Source organism: Cuculus canorus, chromosome 4, assembly GCF_017976375.1.
Source record: "Cuculus canorus isolate bCucCan1 chromosome 4, bCucCan1.pri, whole genome shotgun sequence".
NCBI classification, from domain to species: Eukaryota; Metazoa; Chordata; class Aves; order Cuculiformes; family Cuculidae; genus Cuculus; species Cuculus canorus.
The window spans coordinates 50,893,659-50,913,230 of NC_071404.1; the positions used below are offsets into that span (position 1 = coordinate 50,893,659).

Here is a 19,572-nt window from a genome sequence, read left to right on the forward strand (position 1 = left end):
GAGGAGGGGCACAAGTATGATCAGAGGAGTGGAGCACCTCTGCTATGAGGACAGGACAAGAAAGTTGGGGTTGTTCAGCCTGGAGAAATGAGGGCTCTGAGGAGACCTTATAGCAGCCAGGAAGGCTGGGGAGGGACTTTTTATAAAGACATAGGACGAGGGGGAATGCCTTTAAATGGTAAGGGGGAAGATTTAGATTAGACATTAGGAAGAAATTCTTCACGATGACAGTGGTGAGGCACTGGCACAGGTTGCCCAGGGAAGCTGTGGCTGCCCCATCCCTGGAGGTGTTCAAGGCTAGGTTGGATTGGTCCTTGGGCAGCCTGGGCTGGTGGGAGGTGTTTCTGCCTATGGCGGGGGAGTGGAACTGGATGATCTTTATGGTCTCTTCCAACCCAAACCATTCTATGATTCTGTATCAGTTGTCCTAGGTTCAGTGTCTCTGTGTATCTACAGAACAAACAGGATTTTCATAAGGGTCTGGGGCTTTTCAGTGGTTCCAGCCAACTTGAACTTTGTTCACCTAGTTTGTTTACATGGTCTTTTTAAATGCTTGCTAGACTCTCTGAACCTAGTGTCTACCGCTCACTCTTGGATGCCCTGCTCATCACACCTGTCACTAAGCCTCCTCTGCAGGCCATCGGGCCCTCCAGGAAGTCCATGAGTGCTCTGGAGTTGCAAAAGAGCAAGAGGTATTGTCCAAGTGTGTTGCATGGTTGGGACTTAGGACTTGCAAGAAACTGGCTTCTCCTTCAAAGCCTGTTTCTGTTGTCTGTATGCTTGAAGCAATCTACCTGTTGTAGTCTTTGGCTCCTGGTTCACCTCTCTGCAGAACTAATCTGCACCCTGGTTCTGCTGATGGTGTTTGTGCAAGTCCACTGTACTAAACAAAGGTTTCCTCACCCTTCTGAGATGCATGGTGCGGCTTGTGTTGTGTTGTGAACATCTGAGAGTGGCATCATGAGATGCATGGTGCTGCTTGTGTTGTGTTGTGAACATCTGAGAGTGGCATCATGAGATGCATGGTGCTGCTTTTGTTGTGTTGTGAACCTCTGAGGGAGGCACCGTCACTCTAAATAGCCAGCAGGACAAGAAACAGGATATTCTGGCTCGAAACCTCTCTTCAGGTGAATTATTTGCAACAGTTCCTTGGGCAAGTAAGCGGTGTGTTAGGCTGTGAGGGTTCTCTGGGAACAAAGAGCTGCTATTTTCCAGAGCTCCCTTTAAATGTATGAAATCAAATAACTGGCATGTGGTGCAGCAAATAGCTATTTTAAACTTATTTGCTGTCTACACCCTTTGTTCCAGCACTGATTCTGTTCAGTGCACAGGACTTTTTGTTCTTGTTTCTTGACTGCAGCTGTGTTAACTCACTTCTGTGGAAAGCTGCTTTTATGTAATTGACTTCAGCCTCAAAGGCAAAAATCTGTTTGTTTCTTTTACGGGATAATGTGTATGAAGTTGTGCTAAGGAAGTAATAATTTGTGGGTTTTCATGTACTTTTTTCATTTTCACAAGAGTAAAACCCTTCTAGAGATAAGGCACAACTATAAGTAGAGCTGAGATACAATTGATGTGGAAACTTCTGTTGAGTAAGAAGTATTAGATCTTTCCCCCCTGTTTCATGGCTCCCAAGGTGACCTCAGTCAATAGAAAGGCTAAAGTAGCCGTAACTTTGGGGAAGGGGAATGGTAGTTATCAGACACAAACAAACAATCCTAAGTTGTAACGGAATTTCCAATATTGTGGCGTATCCACTTTATAAAGAAAAAAAAAGTAAACCCAGAATTATGTTAGTACAACACAGTCTTAAATACTAAATTTCTTTTTGTGACTGGATGATACTTAGCAGGAAATCTTATGTGTGCATCCAAAGGGAAAACCTCTCCGGGAGTTCTGATGTTTGTGCACCATGAGTGGAGTCCAGAACCTATTGTCAGCAAGACTTTATTCTTTAGCTGTGGTGTGTGTTTGCTAATAGAGCAAATAATGGCAGTGGAAGTTAATTCTGTGACTTCCCTTTTCTTTTTTCCTTCAGTCATTAATATATGCAGTGTTTATGGCAAAAGCTGCAAATGAAGGAGATTGTTACAAGAATGGATACGTCCCCCTTCCTGAGTCTGAAACTGGCTTTATGTTTTCCCGTTGTTTGTTCTCTGTACAGGAGAAACTCTCCTAGTTTTGAAGGTTTGGTTTTGGAGATGTAAACAGTTATTTCTGCTACAAAATTCCTAAACTGACTACTCAGTAGCTCTTGCTGTGATCGGCACAGCCGGAGATGGATGCTGGGGAGCCAGAAGGTATACTGGGATTACAGACGCAGCTGTGGAACTACATGAGCCTTTCCAAAAGACCTTTTTGGTGTTGAATATATTAAGATCCAGGTTGAATGGCTTGAAATAAACATCCACAGATTATTAGTTGTTTTTTTTTTTCTCTTAAATCATTGTAATAGCCAGGTTATCCTGGTTCAGGTTGCTGCTTATAGGCTGTGGCATAAGGTCATACAGAAAGTGCAGGATTTTCAGGCCATTAGGGACATCCCAGATACAATCTGACATAAAAAATGGGAAAGGCAGTACTGTTAGTCTGAGAATATTATGCATAAACTGCATTTTCTAAGGATTCCTCCAGTAAGGAGGAAGAGGCTGCCAGTAGATGGAGACATAGAAATGAAGCTTTATGCTGCCTTATCCTAATGCAAAAAAATGAGCATAGTTTCATTGTATGGATTGAGAAACATGTAGGAAAAACAGATATAAGAAGGTAAATTATATATACAGTTGGTTGTTAGTAAGTAATTATTGTCAATTAAGTTCAGCAAAGATCAGTTCAAACCCATGCATTATGTCAGAAAAAAAGCAAAATATAATAGATTTGAGAGAAAGATACCAATGAGTGTGAGAAACCAGATATTAAAAAGTCTTTGCATTAGTGTCAACCTAATGATGTAATGTGTGCCTGAATATAATGCTGAAAAATTGTTTTAAAGAGCAGCTCACTTCATCTTATGTCCTGTAACTAAAGAGATAAGTACATGACATTGTACGGTAGAAGAACTTATTCAAAAAGCAACAAGCTCAACTGAGAAAACAACCAATAAGCTTAAACCTCTTTGGGTTTTGGGGTTTTCTGGCTCTATCTTTTGTAACTTTCATGAAAAGGTAATGAATCTGTTTTACCAAGGTATCTAAGGGTTATTTGCATTATTTCTGGAGAAAGACTCAAGAAGATTGTAGTCATAACAAAAGCAGGGTTTAGGTTTTGTTCTGCAGTAAGGTTGCTCCAGAAATGTTCCTCTTTTATCCCTCTCACTTCCCTGTCTGTGTTCCAGAGGGATGGCTGTCTTAAATTGCCCTGTACTAGGCAGCTGCCAGAGATCTTGACCTTTTTCTAACTTAGTATCTGTTATTAACTGGCCTGAAGTGCTGAACTTGCACACATTTTCCTCCGTGACAGAGTCCTCAGATATGGACTATTTTTTCTAAGTTTATGTGGGTTTGGGTTTTTTTTTAACAAACTACGCATGTGCAGCAAAGGAACTGCTGTATTTAATGTCATGCATTTCCAAGAACTGGAGCTTTGCCCTAAAATTAAATAGGGTGGGAAAAACACTGAAATTTTGGAGGTGCTAGCAAGCGTGGGCATTGACATGGCTTTTCTTTACCTACTTGAAACTACCACGTCCAATTACTTCAAAAGAGAATAATCTGGACTTATGAGATAAACACTAGGATTGACTGAGAGAATACTTATTCTGAAAAATGCTTTGGATTGTTTCTGTGTAGAGCTTTGCTTATGTAAGGGTTACGTAATGCCCTCACTATAACTTGATATGGAAATACCTCCACCCACACGTCCTTCTCTACTCTTTCTTTTTATTGCTTTGTTTTGCACCTTCTTCTTTCTTGCAAGTTATTGGAACACTGCTAGGTTAACACAAAACAAACACCATTTTAAAACACTAACTGGTGAGACCGTGGGTTTGCAGTAGTGATGGGAACAAGGTCAGCACTCAATATTTCTTTTATTCTGTTTCTCTCTTCTTACACCAGAAAGCCCCGTTCATGGGCTGTTGTCATCATTCTTATACCTGGTCTCCATTATATGGCTTCAGCTAACATGTATTTTGATACTGTACAAAATTCATCATCTGACGTGTACTACTTAACAGTTTAAAACAAGACACAGGGATCTTAGATTCAAGTTTTATCTCAGCTGTGCTAATACCTTGCTGTAAAGCTTTGGAGAAGCATCTGTGTAACAATTAACTTGGTCTTAGGGCAGACAAATCATTCTTTCCTTACTTTGAGGTTGCAAAGTTTCTTTAATATAGAAGTATCAAGAAGTTGGTATTAAAACTTTCCCCTACCCACCCCTTCAGTGCTATATCAAGCACTGTATGTACTTTAGAAGCCATTTATTCAGGTTTCTGCATTGCGCTAGATGCCTGGTTGGGGTTAACAGACAACCAGCAGGCAACCTTGTGTAATGCAAGGGAAATCTTACTTTTATGTTAAACTGTTTTAATTTTAGAAGATGTAGAGCAGGGTCAAAGCTATCATATTCCACTTGGTTTTGCCAGAAATCAAGAAAAGTGATTTTCTCGCATATTTTCTTTGGGGTTATTTGGTCTTGTTTTTGTCTTTAAAGGTTTAGTGTTCTTAAGGGAAAATAACATCATATAATTCCTGGCCATATGAAGAAAGCATTTACAGACTGTCTCTTAGACACTACATGAACTCTTCTATCATTAAGCTTCCTTAGACCATGAGGGACTTGTTCCTAGGTCATGTAGCTGTTTTAGGCGACAAGTAGAAGTGGAAATTTCATTTGTGATCCATCTATCCATCTGTTAGGAAAATGTTCCTGTACCAGGCTGAACTCGGGGCCCAAGTGATGATGTTTATGGAGGTCTCTTGGACTTGTATCAGGAAAACATCCACCCAGACCTCTTGAACCTGCTTAGGAAAGTCTGCGAGACTTGGTCTTTATTACCATCTTAATGGTGTTAGGAGTTACACAATGAGAAACTATTTCATTTTCGGTTACAACTGTAGCTTCTTCTTTGGCTAATAACAACATGACACAAAGCTATCTTCTCTAAAGTATGTGTGAAGAAATTCTAGGCAGCCTTATATAGAGGTTTCCATAGAAAGATGAACAGAGGTTTAGGTGTCTATAGCCCCAGACCATGTGTTTTTCTTCTCTTGGATTTTGGCAGGGAGGGGGGTATCAAAACCTCTGAATGTATTCAGAAGGCTATTCCAGTGCAGATTTCTTAATGTATTTCTGAAATGCGTTCAGCCGTGTCTTTTTTTTGGGGGAAGAAAGGTGGTGTGGTGTTTATGCAAATATCTCAGAGTGGTCTCTGAAAAACTGGTGCTCATTTCACTTGTAATCTTCCCTGCAGGTTCCTTGCCTTTTGGCCCTCTGTAGCATCGAAGAAGCTGTTAGTACCACGTTCAGCCATGAGACAGTCAGCTGGCAAATGTCTTTTTACCCTGTCCTCCCACCAAAAAGCAAGGTGTAATTCAGTGCTTGGTATTTGAGGAGGAAGATGAGGAGGAATAGCAGAGGAACTCTTACTTGCTTTTTAGTGTGTTTTGCAAGCTTCTACAGTGCTTTTGTTCATCCGGGAGGGGTAAGGCTGAGGAGGCTGTTGTGAGCTCCTGATAAAGCTTGCCCTGGCAGTGGAGCCCTGTGTGTGTCCCCAGGTCTCATAATGGCCCCCTAGAATGTTCTTGTTTTCCATACATGCCCTTTCTCTGATAGAACAGGGCTGTACTGTGCTGTAGAGGTTGTTCTCCATGGAAATTCAGGAGTTTCATGTACGAGCTAGCACATGTCAAAGAAAGAGAATTGTCTTTGGCTTGCTTCTTTGCTGGACTTTATTCTTGGGCTGGTTTTGCAATCTGTGTCCCTTGCAACCTGCTTCCAGGATTATTTTGATTAATCTTCCCCCAATGTATTAATTAAACACATTGTGGGTTTTCAGTACACGAGACTCTGAGTCAGTCAGGCTCATGTTCCACCATTCCTTTATTCTTGCAGTGTTGAAACCCCTTACCCAAAGCTTGACAGCAACATAATATTTCTTAAAATGAATATATGACTCTTAATTGCATTAGTTGTCATCATGGAAGGTTTTCATTTTTGCTGTAAATATTCATCAAGTGGAGGAGGAATTATTTGAGAGTTATGAAACAGAGTTAAAAGGTTAATGCTACAGTTAGAAGGTAGGCTTGTCATTGATAATCGTACAAGTGTTTTGACATCAAAATGAGCTTGACCATAACCTGACCTATGAGTGTCATGTGGTAAGCCTGAGAAACTATTCATGCAGAGCTTGGTAAATACGTAAGGTTTATCATTCCTCTGTCAGTGTTCTATTGATGACACTGAAAAGCAGATGGGAGCTCTCTTCCATAACCTATTAATTTTCTTGATTTTCTATATGTATATTTTCAAACCATGTATTTTCTAAGTAATGAATCTTGGGTTGTCGTTGTACAATATCCTAGTGACTTACAAAAATACTAGTATGGCTAATTGCTGGTATTATACAGTCACTTTGTAGAAGATAAATGTGCTTCTGAAAAGATACATAGCTGTATTTATAAAGGTGGACAAAAATAATTGGAATTTGGGAGTTTTTCAGTGTATAAGAACATAAAATAAAACGTTGGGGAATTAATTTTGAAGCATGAATTTGAAGAAGATTTGCACTTAGAAGGTTTAACGTGTGCAGGGTGCACCACTTCTTTGAAAGTGACACAAATATGAATCTCTTTCTCTCCACGGAGAAAGTTGTACATGCGCTCCCAGGCAACTGTGTGATTAAAGGCTGTAATTCAGGAAAAACACTGTATGATTTCCTGCAGCCCATTGAAGGAGGGCAATATCCCACTGAAGACATTTGCCAAGATGCAGTAGCAGCCTGCCTGTTAAATTATCAGGTAGTAGTGCCGGCTTGAGTTTATTTGACTCTTGCTTGAAAGAACGAGGCACAAAGTACAAAGTGTCTCCAAAATTTGTGAGAAGTTTCACCCTGGGACCAAGATGATCGCCTCTGGCAGTGCGATGGCTTCAAGCTTTTGCTTTGGGAAGTGTTTCTGTAGGATAGGCTCGTCTCACATAAACCACCAGATGTGGTCAGAAATTACAGGTGGTTTTATAGCTGGATTTATCATTCTCTTTTAGATTTGGGTCATTAAGATTCACCTTTCCAGTCTTTTCATTTTCTAAATGAAAGCCTTAGTGTCTCCAATAATCTGTTGCTTCAGGAGGTAGCATTCCATGTCATGCATAAGCTTCAGCATTAAACCACAAAAAAAGCAATGGTGGAAGTACAATTTGGCATTATAACTAGTCTTGTGTCTTAGTGGCAGTGTACTCCCTTGCCTGTATTTACTATAACGCTGCAGTTGGCCAGCAGTGCACCTCAGCGATTTCTACATTTTTCTGTCCTCCTTCTGCCTGAAGGATACTGCTTTTTGCTTGTCTTGCATCCTTTTTTGCTTGTGAAGTAGCCTCTTCTGTGTAAAGACAGATGCTGGCTCGGTAGAGTTTTCTTATTTGTTTCTGATGATTTATATGATGTATATTTGTTCCAGACAAAGGCAAGTAAAGAGGTGCTAGGCTTGAAAAGTGATTTAACAAGTGGTGATAGGTCTTTTGGATGGTGAAGGAGAAAGTTTTCCTTTTTTAGCAGCGTTTTGAAGAATTTAGAGTGGTAATGGAGCTCTAGCCTGGAGCAGGTTCAGTGGGTTACATGTCAAATACACTCAACAGTATAGAATGACATTTCTGTGACACTGGAGTTGTAGGCACACACTTTTTTCATAGTGGAAGCCAGTCCTAAACTGCCTTATCGTCAACTACTGAGCCTGCTACTTGATGTTAGAAGATGCCATCCTATCCTTTTTCCTTCAATCTGCAACAGCACTTCCATGCAGTACGTCTCTGCTGACTAAAATCTCTTGCTAAAAGGACTTGTATCCTAAGCCTTTAAGGAGTCTAACATGTATCTTAAATGTCTGCATTTGCACTGTACAAATGTCTTTTAATATCTTTTAACATTTGAATGTAACAGAATGCACTTTGTGCTTCACTAGGCTTGTGCACTCTACCTATAGCAAATCCATCAGCGTGTCAGTTTGGCACAGCTACTGCTGTTGTCAAAAGCCTACAAATGCAATAGCTGTTACTCATTAAACTAAGCATTCAGATATATTCTCTAAACGGCGAATCTTTTTTTCTCCCTTATTCAGAAAAAGATTCTAAATGTATCAATTATTAACCCTGTAAATCTAGAGACAAAAAAATCAACTGAACTGCCATTTTGGCCGCATGCAGTGTTCAAGTTTTTGCATGTCATATGGGCAAGGCGATACTTGTAAAGTAAAAATAGCTCAAGGATTTTTACTTTATGAACTTGACATGACGTATAATTCTGTGAATGATCCCAGTAAAATATGCATGTATGATGCATGTGTGCTGTGAATTTGTTTAGTTTAATAGAAGGAAGAATAGAAGGCTTCTGATATGTTAACTCATGGGTTTCCAGATTGCACTAAATGTGTATTTGGAATTGTTCTGGCTGTATTTCAAAATGTTGGGTTAATTTCCTGTTATTGTGATCCTCTTAGTTTGCAAATGACCTCTATTAGCAATTACTTCTCTACTTTGAAGATTTTTAATGAAAATATTTGTTTTCAGCTTCCCAGAGGCAAATATCCGTTATACTGTTACTGCTACACTTAAAAATTTTGTTATAACTTTCCCATTCTTGAGCAGCCTCTGGAAATAAGAAATGAAATATTTTATTGCTGGCAATGTAATTGGTGGCTACTTGCATTCCGTGTGAATTGTGGTTAAGTGCTGTTTTCGTCATGCATGTTTTTCAATAGCTAAAATAATCATGTTAATTCTCAAAATATAAAAGCAGCTATAAGCTGCTCTAAAGAGGCAATATAAAATATTGTGCATGTTGTTTAATGGATAAAGAAACTTATAGCTCTTTTAAAATACTTAATCGTAATGACCCGTAGAAGAAAATTGCATTTAATTAAATCACCTTTAGATTGATGATTTTTCTTAAGATCCAGAAGTTTAATCTGACTGTATGAGTATTTGCCTACTCTTAGAGAAAAAAATAGTATTATTCAAAAAGTCTGGGAGTGTAGTAAGGGTTCTGCTTTCACCTATGTCACACCAACACTCAATTATTTTAAATGGAAACTGTAAAAATATTTAGTTGTTTAGATTGACTTCTGTCAGAAATTACTCAAGTTTCTTAAAAAATGGTTTAAAAATATAACTTGCTCAGCATTCTCCTGGAATGATCACCCCAGCATCAGTGATGCAACAGAGTAGTGGGTGCTGCTCTGTTGCATCAGAGTTCAGGGATGTTGCTCCACATCTGTTTCACAAAAGCTCTTGTTCTAGCAAGAAATGCATTGTATTTTTTCCATGCTTGTTTCTGAACAGTGATTCCCTGGAGGCTACCCAGCCTGCTGCTTTCACAGCTGCCTCAGTAAGGAGCATGCCTGCCCAGCAAGAAAATGTGGACGTGAGACCTGCTTCTGCTAGCACCACATCTGCTGCAGCCCTCAAGCCAACGGCACCACCAGCTGCTGCCAAGTACTTGGGCTGGCAGCCTGCAAACCAAGCAGGTAACTTTCACTGAGGCTTTTCTGTTTGCTTAAAGACGTTTCAATACCTCAGGAAAATATACAACACCGTGAGTGTAAAGACAACAGCCTTCAAATGGTTATTTGTGTTCTGGATGGTTTGTTCAGAAAAGAGGAGAGGAAAACCAGCTTTAGCAGTTTTAGTAAAGCAGTAGCCCTTTGTAAGTAGCCTCACAGATGTAACTGGTTTCACAAACAAACAAAATCTGATGTCTCTGACCTCTATTAAAAGTATATGTACCAATCAAATATATGTACACACACACACACACTCTTCACAGTATCAACTTGGCAATTCCTATGTGACTGTAAAATTCAATAGAGCATATTCCATGTATTTCAAAAGTGAGAATATCAACATACACGTTTTCTAAGTAGGTGTTAATTAAAAAAAAAGTTAATTAAGAAAATGGATGTTAATTTAAAAACAGCCAATCAATCAAAACCTTACAGCGATTATGTATTTGACATTTGTAGCTGTATTTAGGCAGGATGCCAGTATATTGCATAGATTTGTGACATGGAGATTTCTTTAAAAGTGGATTCTTGCAAGGACAATTTAAATAGCTATTACCATTGAATGGAGCTTGGTGATACTTAACCCCTTTAAACCCACACCAAAATGTCTTATGTCTGGAAAGCAAGCCATTTTCTGCATGAAAACTCGTATGTTACAACCATATCTGTATTAAGATATGCAATATGCGTAACTGAGTACCTATAGTTCTATAGTATTACATGCAATTCTTTGGGGTAATCTTTTAATGTAACTTGTTTCTTAAAGTGAATCAGTCTTTGGTGCTGAACTGAACTTGAGTAGTAATTTAAATTATCTAGGAAACCTGTGTTACTATTTAGGGTCTAACTGCAGAGTTTTCTTGTAATGAAATGAATATTCTTGATTCTCTTTCTGGCTGGGTTCAAGATGTTGTGTGTTTCGTAAGGGCTTTGACACATCCAGCTAAATTACTGTTGTGCCTGGTAACAAATACATGTATTTTGTTTTGGACATGCAGTTCTGCTAGCAAACCTCAAGATGGCAATACGCTGTAATTTTTATACTCTCCTGTCAAATAACAAGTATATTCTTAAGGAGAAGTTAAAGCCTTATTTAAATTTAAATCGGTTTAATTCTGGCATTGCTTTACTTCTTTGAGTTAGCTATCTTTAGAGAAAAAAAACCCTCAACTCTCATTAAAGTTGCATTTTTGGTAGAACGTGTTCTTAAGGCAAATGTTTGTGGGAATATGATAATCCTGCCTTTTTATAAGCAACTGATTGTGGTCCATGTTTGGCGTAACTCTGTCTCATCAAGTGATAAATTTATTTCACTCGCACAGAAACCACCTGTCAGTTTAGAGTTTTGGTAGTACCACACCTGTTTTCAATGTGTTGGTAGGTGCTTCATTGCCAGATCCTACTAGCGTGCTTTAGTATTAGTACAAGTCTAATGTTTGAAATAGACCCTTTTTTTATAACATACACATGAAGGACAAAGATTTAGAAGGGTGAATTAAATTGCACTTTATTCCATACTTCCCTGAAATTCTGTCCCCATGCTCTTGGATAATATGAAAAATCTCTTTTTTTTACATTAGAGGTACCAAGTAGGTAGGAGAGGGGGAAAGCCAGGCAGAGAATTTTTAGTTCTTATGTTCCAGAATAGGTCACAAAAATCTTACAAAATTCATGCTGATAGAGAAGCTCATGGAACACAATGGTCATGAGGATGTCAGCTCTGTACTGCCTCACTGTAGGGTCCTGGGATGTACTGCCTCGCTTCTAAACAAGCAAAGTCATTACCCCCCTCCAATAAATACTGGGGGAGCCAGAAATAAGAATTATAGGAGAAAGAGGCATTGAAAAACCAAAATTTCCTAAGACAGGAAAGTGCAGGGAGGAAAAGGCAGCAGTGCAGATGGCAGCTGCCCAGGAATTAACAGGAGCAGAAGAAGATAGAATGTCCGAGCGGCCAGAGGAGCTTCAGTTAGCTTATGCATCTTGGGCACACATGGAGTCATGCGCTGCCACAGAAAGCCAGTCTGCACTTATCCCCTGTTCACAGAGCCACTCACTGGAACAGTGAGGGGAAAAGAACCATTTGGAGATGTGAAAAATGCTCTTGGATTTTGTTTATCTTTCAGTTGGTCTGACTTCATCAGTCTGAAGGCACCTTCATCTTGCAGCAGTCTGAAAATGAGTGAAGTGGGGACACGCCTAGCATGCCTGCTGCCCTGATTTCTGCCTTGAAAAAAAGCATTTCATGATTTGATTGAAATTCAACAGCTGCCAAAGTGCCAGAGGCTTGTCCAGAAGTTATCTGACAGGTTTCACTGCTGGTCTGCTCCATAAACCTGCCCTAGGCTCACCTCTGGTTTTGTGTGCCATACATTACCTAAGTTGTTCAATAAGTCAGTGGTTCAAAACTATCAGGTGGGAGAGAACTAGGCATGATTATGGCAGAGATAGGATCATCATCCTTCTCTCAAGCCTGTATTTAAAATAAAAAACCCAAACCCCAAGATTTTGTGGAACCTGAACTTACTCATTAAGGCTGAAAGCAGCAGTCTGACAGGTAAAACTGTTTCAATAGTTGCATGTTTTGATAAAGTTAGTTGGATGTTGAGGAAAGACTGTTGCCTTTTGGGGACGTGTTTGCAGTCATTAATTCTTCCATTTGCTTGCATAAAGTTTTCTTTGAAGTAAAACTGCCAGTGCTTCACAGGCCAAACAAAATTTGGCTTCATAGGTCATAGGCCTGAAAAATTTTAAACAAACAACAAACTTTCCCTTTGAGTCTGATTGATTTAATGGTTGAAGTCTAGCTTAGGAAATAATTAGAAAGAAGACATAATCTTATGTAAATGTGTGTATGAGTGTGCTATTAATAGCAGAAACTTATTTGGAGTACAATTTTGTAGTTCTAATAGCATTCAGCCTTCTAATAAATATTGTGTATAACATCAAGTTGTTTCCATAGCAAAGCAGACATATCTTGGGATTTTGGAGCTGTCTGGGGAAGCTGTAATCTGCTGTTGGATAGCGTGACATGAATATTGCCAGTGATTTTATTTATTAAGTTGTCTGACTTTAAAGATAAGTCATTTGATCAGACAGCATCTTCTACTTTATCAGCTGGAGTTCCCTTTCTTGGATAGACCACTAGAGAGTACTCTTATAATTTTTTTTTTAAAGCAGCATGGTTTCTTTTAGGGGTTTGACTTTACTGGTTTGGAGTTTTTTCATAGTTGTGGGGCTTTTTTGGGGTAGTGCAGAGATATCTAACGGTGTCAGAGGGGTTGTTTTGAATCCAAGGTATGGTCTCCATTGATCTCTCTTTCACAACCTCGCAAGAAAAAGGTATGGAAGAAAAAGATGGTCTGAAATGAATGGCTGAGATAGCGAGCCTGTTGATGCTTCAAGACACTGGGTTTCTCTGTACAGAAGTCAATCATGGGCCAAGTGATCTTGCAGTGATAGCACATTTGGAGCTCAAATATCCTCATCTGTTGTTGGAGGGCACTCATGAGGTACCCATGAATGCTACTGTTCTAGTCACCCACTGTGAAGGTAATGAATATTTTATCCTTCTCTGGAATAAAATCCTGATCCTCACCGGTGTGGTAAAGGAAATGTGGGATAGCTGCCTCATGTTTATTTTTAAGGCATTGATAAGAAGCTGGATAAGCAGGATAAAAGCCTGGCTTGTCAAATACATGAACGAAAAAAGGTCTGCTCTTTAGTGCATTGGGTGCACCAGGTGTTGATGATGCAGGGCAGGCAAGACGTGCACACAGTGCAGTGGTGACATCTGCCTGGACAGAGGCTTCCAAATAGTGCGTTTTCTGTCAGCTTCTCTTTCCTGTATTGTTGATTTTTTTTTCAGTTGTTGGAATAAGTCGAATTGTAGCTGTTGTTGTGTGCAGGCTAGGATTTATAATAGTTCTCACTTGATTTTTGTTAAGCTGTGACGTTCTGCTCACCCACCAGAGGGAGACGCTTTTCACAAGCTTATATTCCATTTAAAAAAAAAAAGTAAAAAAAAATTGCCCACAACCTCCTAGCTACATCTCAGTGAGTTGTGTTACTATTTGATAGCTAACTATTACCCATGCTTACGTAGCATTTTTCATCCCCAAGGAGCCGTAAAGCATTTTACAGTCCTGGTACCACATGTAAGGATGTGGTGCATGCTGAGGAATGGCTTTCACCCCCCAGTGCCGTGTAGTCACTTCTTGGGTGAAACGTAACAGCTGCTTGTCAGCACATTGTAACACTCCATAGCATCATGAAAGGAAGTGAATAGCACCATGGCAAATTGAAACTGCTGGGATAATTTGGGAAAGTGTAATTACCCAATAAATGCAGTTACACAAATCGGAGTTTGGCCGGGAGACACTGTCCTACTGGTAAGCACAGCAGGATCTGAGATGGTCAGAAGTGGTCGGAACTTCAAATGTTACTCTGCTCATGTGAAATCACCTCCTCTTTCCTGGCATCTTCCAAATGCTGTAGTCGGAGCACAAGCTGCTGGCACAGTGGGGACTAGAGAGGCTGGGTGCCAGGCACAGCTCTGCCAGCACTGCATCCTACCTTTCCAGTCAGGAGCAGGGCAGGCAGCATCTTGCGTCTCTTGCCAGGGTCTGGTCGGATTGTGTGGGTCTCATGGTGAGCTGGTACAGCTGGTGGCCAGAAAACCTGGTGTGCTGCTTGGAGAGGAGGGTTTCCTTTCAATTGCTGACCTTCATTCCATCTGTGCTTGGCAGCCAAGCCTGAGGATGAGATGGGGGAGGCTTTGTGATACAATTGTCCAAAGCTTCAGTTTTAAGTGACTATTTACCCATGTGTGCTAGTTTCCTTATTCCTAGGGTGTCTCTCAGCCTGATACCACTGAAATGTATAATCCCCTTCCAGTGAAGCTGCTTGAGAATGTCGTATTCTGCAATATCCACAACTGTCAGTTGCCTAATCCTGAGCCAGCACATGTGTTAAGCACATGCTCCCTTCAGCAGAGGGAACACACTTTAAAACTGACTACGAGCATAGAAAAATTGCTCCCCAGGCGACTTTGTTTGAAAAATTCTGCTATTTCCTTGCAGTTGTTCTTGTGTGTTTGGTAGACTTGCATTTACCATCTCTGGAGTTATCCTTAGTGTGCTGTCTCGTGCTTTTTTGTTATTCTATTTTCTATTTCCTTGATAATATTAAAACTTCAAAGGCAGAAGAAAATACAAGCCTGCTCCTAGGTGTGACTTGACATACTGTGCTGCGTATACTGACAGTTTGGGTCTTTTTCTCCTTCTTTGACTTATTGTATGGAGTTTTGCTAAAGAAAATAGAGTAAAAATCCAGATCGTATCAGACTTTTGGGAGTTTGGCCATAAGGTCAAACAGTATGAAGGTGAGGAGAGGGAAGAGGCACGAAGACTTACTGTCTTATCACAAAATGGCTGTCCTGCCAGTTAGACCTTGATCAAGATCCATAAAGGGATAGACTGCAGCATTTTCTGTCCTTGTCACCTTCATTTTTCTTTGTTTCATTTATAATTACCCCAACCCCTTCAATTATCTTCAACCCTTCAAGGTTCTGTTGACACTTACTGGGTAAGTTGTTAATGGTCCATCACCTTTGGGAATATACTTGCATGGAAAAGGCATCAAACTATTGGCAGCATCACCTTGTTCATCACATTTTGCAGTTTTGTTTTTAGGGCCATCTAATCTCAATTTGTTTCCTTTGTAGAAGAGGAAATTAAAAGCAGGACAAATTATTATAGGGGTTCAAGGATTTACCTTCTCATTGAGGACCATGACCTGAACTTAGTGGAGAAACTGGAGTAACACTGCAAGTTCTGAAGGCAAACACTTATATTGTTGGTAAGCCTTCTGCTAGAACCAGTGCCAAAACATAAACAGTTCCAGTATTTGTCACTGAGAGATTGTTAAAGGTTACTCCTCCATGATGCAGTCACCGTGCATAAAAACAGAAAACCTTGTCCGTAAGTGGTATGATTGACAGGTCAAAACACTAAAGCTTCCTGAATCTGGTGTATGGACTGTTATTCTTATTAATTTTTCATCTAATCTAAATTATTATATCATCATGTGACAGCAAACCGCAAGAATTTATTCTTACAAGTTAAGTAATATGAAGTCACTTAGCCAAGCAAAACCCATTGTAAAACCAGAGTAATTTATAAATGTCAACCTTAATTTGATGGCAGTATGAAATTGTAACTCTGCAGACATGGTGAAAAAATGAATATGTTTCTAAAAACTTAAATGTTTTTATTTAAGAAGGGGCAGATCATAGTGATGATGCAGAAATGTACCACCTACTTGTTGAAGGCAGAACAACCTGCTGTATAATACCTCACTACAGGACCTGCGGAACAGAAACTCACCTTTCTGTTACAAATATGACCTTTGACAGTAATCCTCTGACTTGATGCTACTGCATTCGTGTGCTATTGCACGAAGCTGTACTCTTAAACTAATTACATACATAAATCAGATAGATGTGTGTTCTTTTCTATAGTTATTTAAACAGGTCAAGAGATTTTTGTGGTTATTTAATACACACTGAGTAGAAGCATTCACTGAATTTTAAAATTAGGTGCTCATCATCTTTGATTTCTTAAAAAAAGCAACTAACCTTTTCTCATGGGCTTACCCACCGGATCAGTTCCCCTTCACTTGTTAGCACCAGCTCAGAGTAGTGATGTGTCCTGTCAGATGTAAAGGCAAAGGACAGCCGTGAATTATGCCTAGTATTTGTTCAACAAATGAAAAGTCACTATCCTCTGGTAAATTCATTCTTGTCACTATTCTACATTAAACATCAAATCCATGAAACTGGCAGATAATCTGCATATGAGCAAGAGTGGACAGTCATGCTGTCCAGAGGCACAGTCAAGCAGTTGAGGTCAAAACAGGAACTAAAAGCGAGGCAAAATGTTATCAGCAGAAAACTACCAAATGGGTTTCTAAACTGTCACTCCAGAGGAATGAATTATACCATTTTACATTACTATTACATAGATATTCATTTTCTCTTTCTGCTGGAGGCATATTTTTAGGTAAAAGCCTTGCCAGTTGTGCCAAATTCGTGATGGTATGTGATGTAACGAATCATAAGGAGACAGGCTGAGTGAGCCAAAACCACCATACTCTTTTTAATTAAGATGCTTTACAGCTAATTTAGTCAGAGCCTTTCCGGTTTAAAGGCTGGTTGCTAGCACAGGAACTAGCCCCTTGAGTGGCAGGGGTTGTTGAAATTGGGCCGGGGTGGCACCTGTTTTGATTTTCCATGGGGTGCATACCATCCTTTGTGGGCATTTAAAGACATTTTAATGGTTTAATCCTTTCTCTTCTGCCTTTAATCAGCGGAAACAAAAAGGTGAACTGCTGAACACTGTGGCTGAGGATGCAGGTCTGTGGTTTGGGAGGGCAGGGGGTGGGGTGGTCCTCTCCTGCTTGTCCAGTAGCTCTTTCCATTGAACTTGTGTGATTTCACACGGGCCTGGGAGTGGATGGAGCGTTATATACGGCTAATGCAGTGAGCTGACAGCCGAGCTTTTCAGACACGCTGCTTCATCCAGCCATCTGTTTGGTTTGGAGAGAAAGAACAGGAAGATTTCTTACTGCACAGATACAGTAAGAAAAGTCAGAAAATTGGATGTATAAAGCTTTATATTTTCCATTTTTAATACAGTAGTTTGATAACAGCACATAAATCACTGAGTTAGAACACTTTAAAACAAAGTTCTGGCACTCCCACCGCTTAAAGTAGCATTGTTATTTATAGATATTACATGAAGTTTGATGTTATGTTTAAGTGAGCGTTAAACAGTTCGGGCTGTTGTATTGTTGCTACGCACCAGAGAACCTCTGTCAAAGTGACTTTGGCACCGTGGAGTATCTGCCTTTCTCCCTTTGTCTTCCAAACCTTTTGCCTATGTTTGCAGTTATCCATGTGCTCAGCGATGGAACAGGCTATTGTTAGTCTAGCGAGGGCAAAGTCACACTGGGATTTTTGAAAAAGAAAAAAAGCCAGTTCTTTACCTTGCCTAAAGCTTTGTTAAATATTAAACTAGCTGTACCAAGGAGTTTAGGGAAAGCAAACACTGAGGGTTTGCTAAACTTAAACCTACTAAAGTAGAAAGTTAATAGTCAGGTACAGTGTGTTTTCTGGTTTAGAAAAGCCAGCCATGACAATACACTAGTGCAAATCAACAGTGCTTTAGAAGGTTTAATTAAAGAAAGAGAAGTGAAGTGAAGCCTGCAAAACTTCAAAATTTGGCCACAGAGCTCTCTCCATGACTTGAAGAGAACCCAGACCTCTTTGGCACTCAGGGTATAATAGCTCCTGGTGGGATGTATCATTCTTAGATGTATCATTCTTATGATTATTTTTATTTATTTATTTATTGTATTTACTTATTACAATTTATAGTTCTTCAAAGCACCTGTGAAGTTCCTGTGCTCTGTCCCATTCCAAGCAACTAAGGTGGTGCTCAGAAGATACGTGGTGAGATTATGGTTGTAAGGCAGCTGGAGTTGTTTACGTTCCCATCTCCGCACAGTCATAATTTGCAATTAAAATGTGCATGCATATCACCAGACCTTAGGTACCGGGGCAGATCCACAGCACTCTTTAAGACAGAGCTGCTGATGGATCCAAAATCCTATGTGTGAAATACGAAAAGCAAAGTATAAAGCATAAACCACAGGCTCAACCCAATTGCCAAGCGTTGAGGGGTTTTTGCTTGGACTGAGTGTAATAATTTATTCCTACCTTATTATTACTAGTGTAACTGGTAAAAGCTTCTCTTTGGAAGAAAAAACACCTGCATTAGTTTTCAGGGTCTGATGTTTTTCTTTAAATCATGTAATTTGTTTCGGTCTGAAAGCTTTCCAAGGGAATAGGGGGGAAAAGGGAGAAGAGGAGTACGTAGGAACTCTGAGAGTGTCCCCTTCTTCTCTGCTGGCTCTTTAAATAGAAGGGATATTTGGGAAACATTTATATTCACTCTGGACAAGAAGACCGACCTAATATTTAAAACCCTGTAGCTACAAGAGGTGAAGTAGTGTTGGAAAAAAACCCGAGATTTAATACAGATTTTAAGTAGGGAACTAATAGTGTGTTGGGTTTCTTTTTTTTTTTTTTTTTAAATACCATCACTACTGAAAAATTGCTCTGTGGACTGTAGTGGAAGTAATGAACCTTTGCTAAAATTACTGGAGTGTTAAGGGCATGTTTCTAGCCTATAGAAAGACAAAAGTGGGCAATAAAAACTGTCCTCAGGCTGGTGTTCAGATGGGAATGAGGAAGATAAAAAACTGAGGTAAATCAATTGGTGAGAATTGCAGAATGATCTCTGGTGAAAAAAAATCTAGTAGAGCCACTATAGAAAGTTTATAAAGAAACTGGTATAAGAAATGTGGTGAGATAGCTATTATTGTACTTTACTGGTGTATTTTCTTTAATAAGAGTGTGTGTCTAAAAACAATGGAAGCAGTGACTCCTCTTCTTTAGAATGAAAAATCTGAAGAAACTTGAGTCCATTTCAGAACAGGAATAGAGGGGAATAATACTGAGCAGGACCAATGCTGTCTTAATGTGAATACTGGCAAAAAGAAAAATGCCCCTCGAGAGAATGTCATGAGCACAAATTGTGAGTATGGGCAGGGAGCTTCCTGCCTCTAGACTGGCCTTTAGAGATGGAAAAAGAGGGAATTTAAAAAAATCCTTTAAGGCTTTCCTTTTCAAGGATTTTTGCACAGAAGACAACCTTTTCTGTCTTAGTTTTCAGCTGCTGATGGCATCTGCAGTGATCAATTAGACATTGTTCCCACCATAGTAGACAATATAGTG

The 19,572-nt window shown here is 39.7% G+C and overlaps 1 protein-coding gene across 11 annotated transcripts in view; it reads left to right on the forward strand.

Moving 5' to 3' along the window:
- Window positions 1-19,572, forward strand: part of PDLIM5 (PDZ and LIM domain 5) — a 128,861-nt gene that overhangs the window by 91,736 nt on the left and 17,553 nt on the right. For 6 of the 11 annotated variants that reach the window (XM_054064570.1, XM_054064576.1, XM_054064577.1 and 3 more), the window contains 2 exons: window positions 561-692; window positions 9,493-9,677. In XM_054064570.1, the coding sequence (XP_053920545.1) occupies window positions 561-692; window positions 9,493-9,677 (317 nt within the window). The remainder of the gene's footprint in view (window positions 1-560; window positions 693-9,492; window positions 9,678-19,572) is intronic. The other 5 variants (XM_054064574.1, XM_054064575.1, XM_054064579.1 and 2 more) reach the window with 1 other exon arrangement.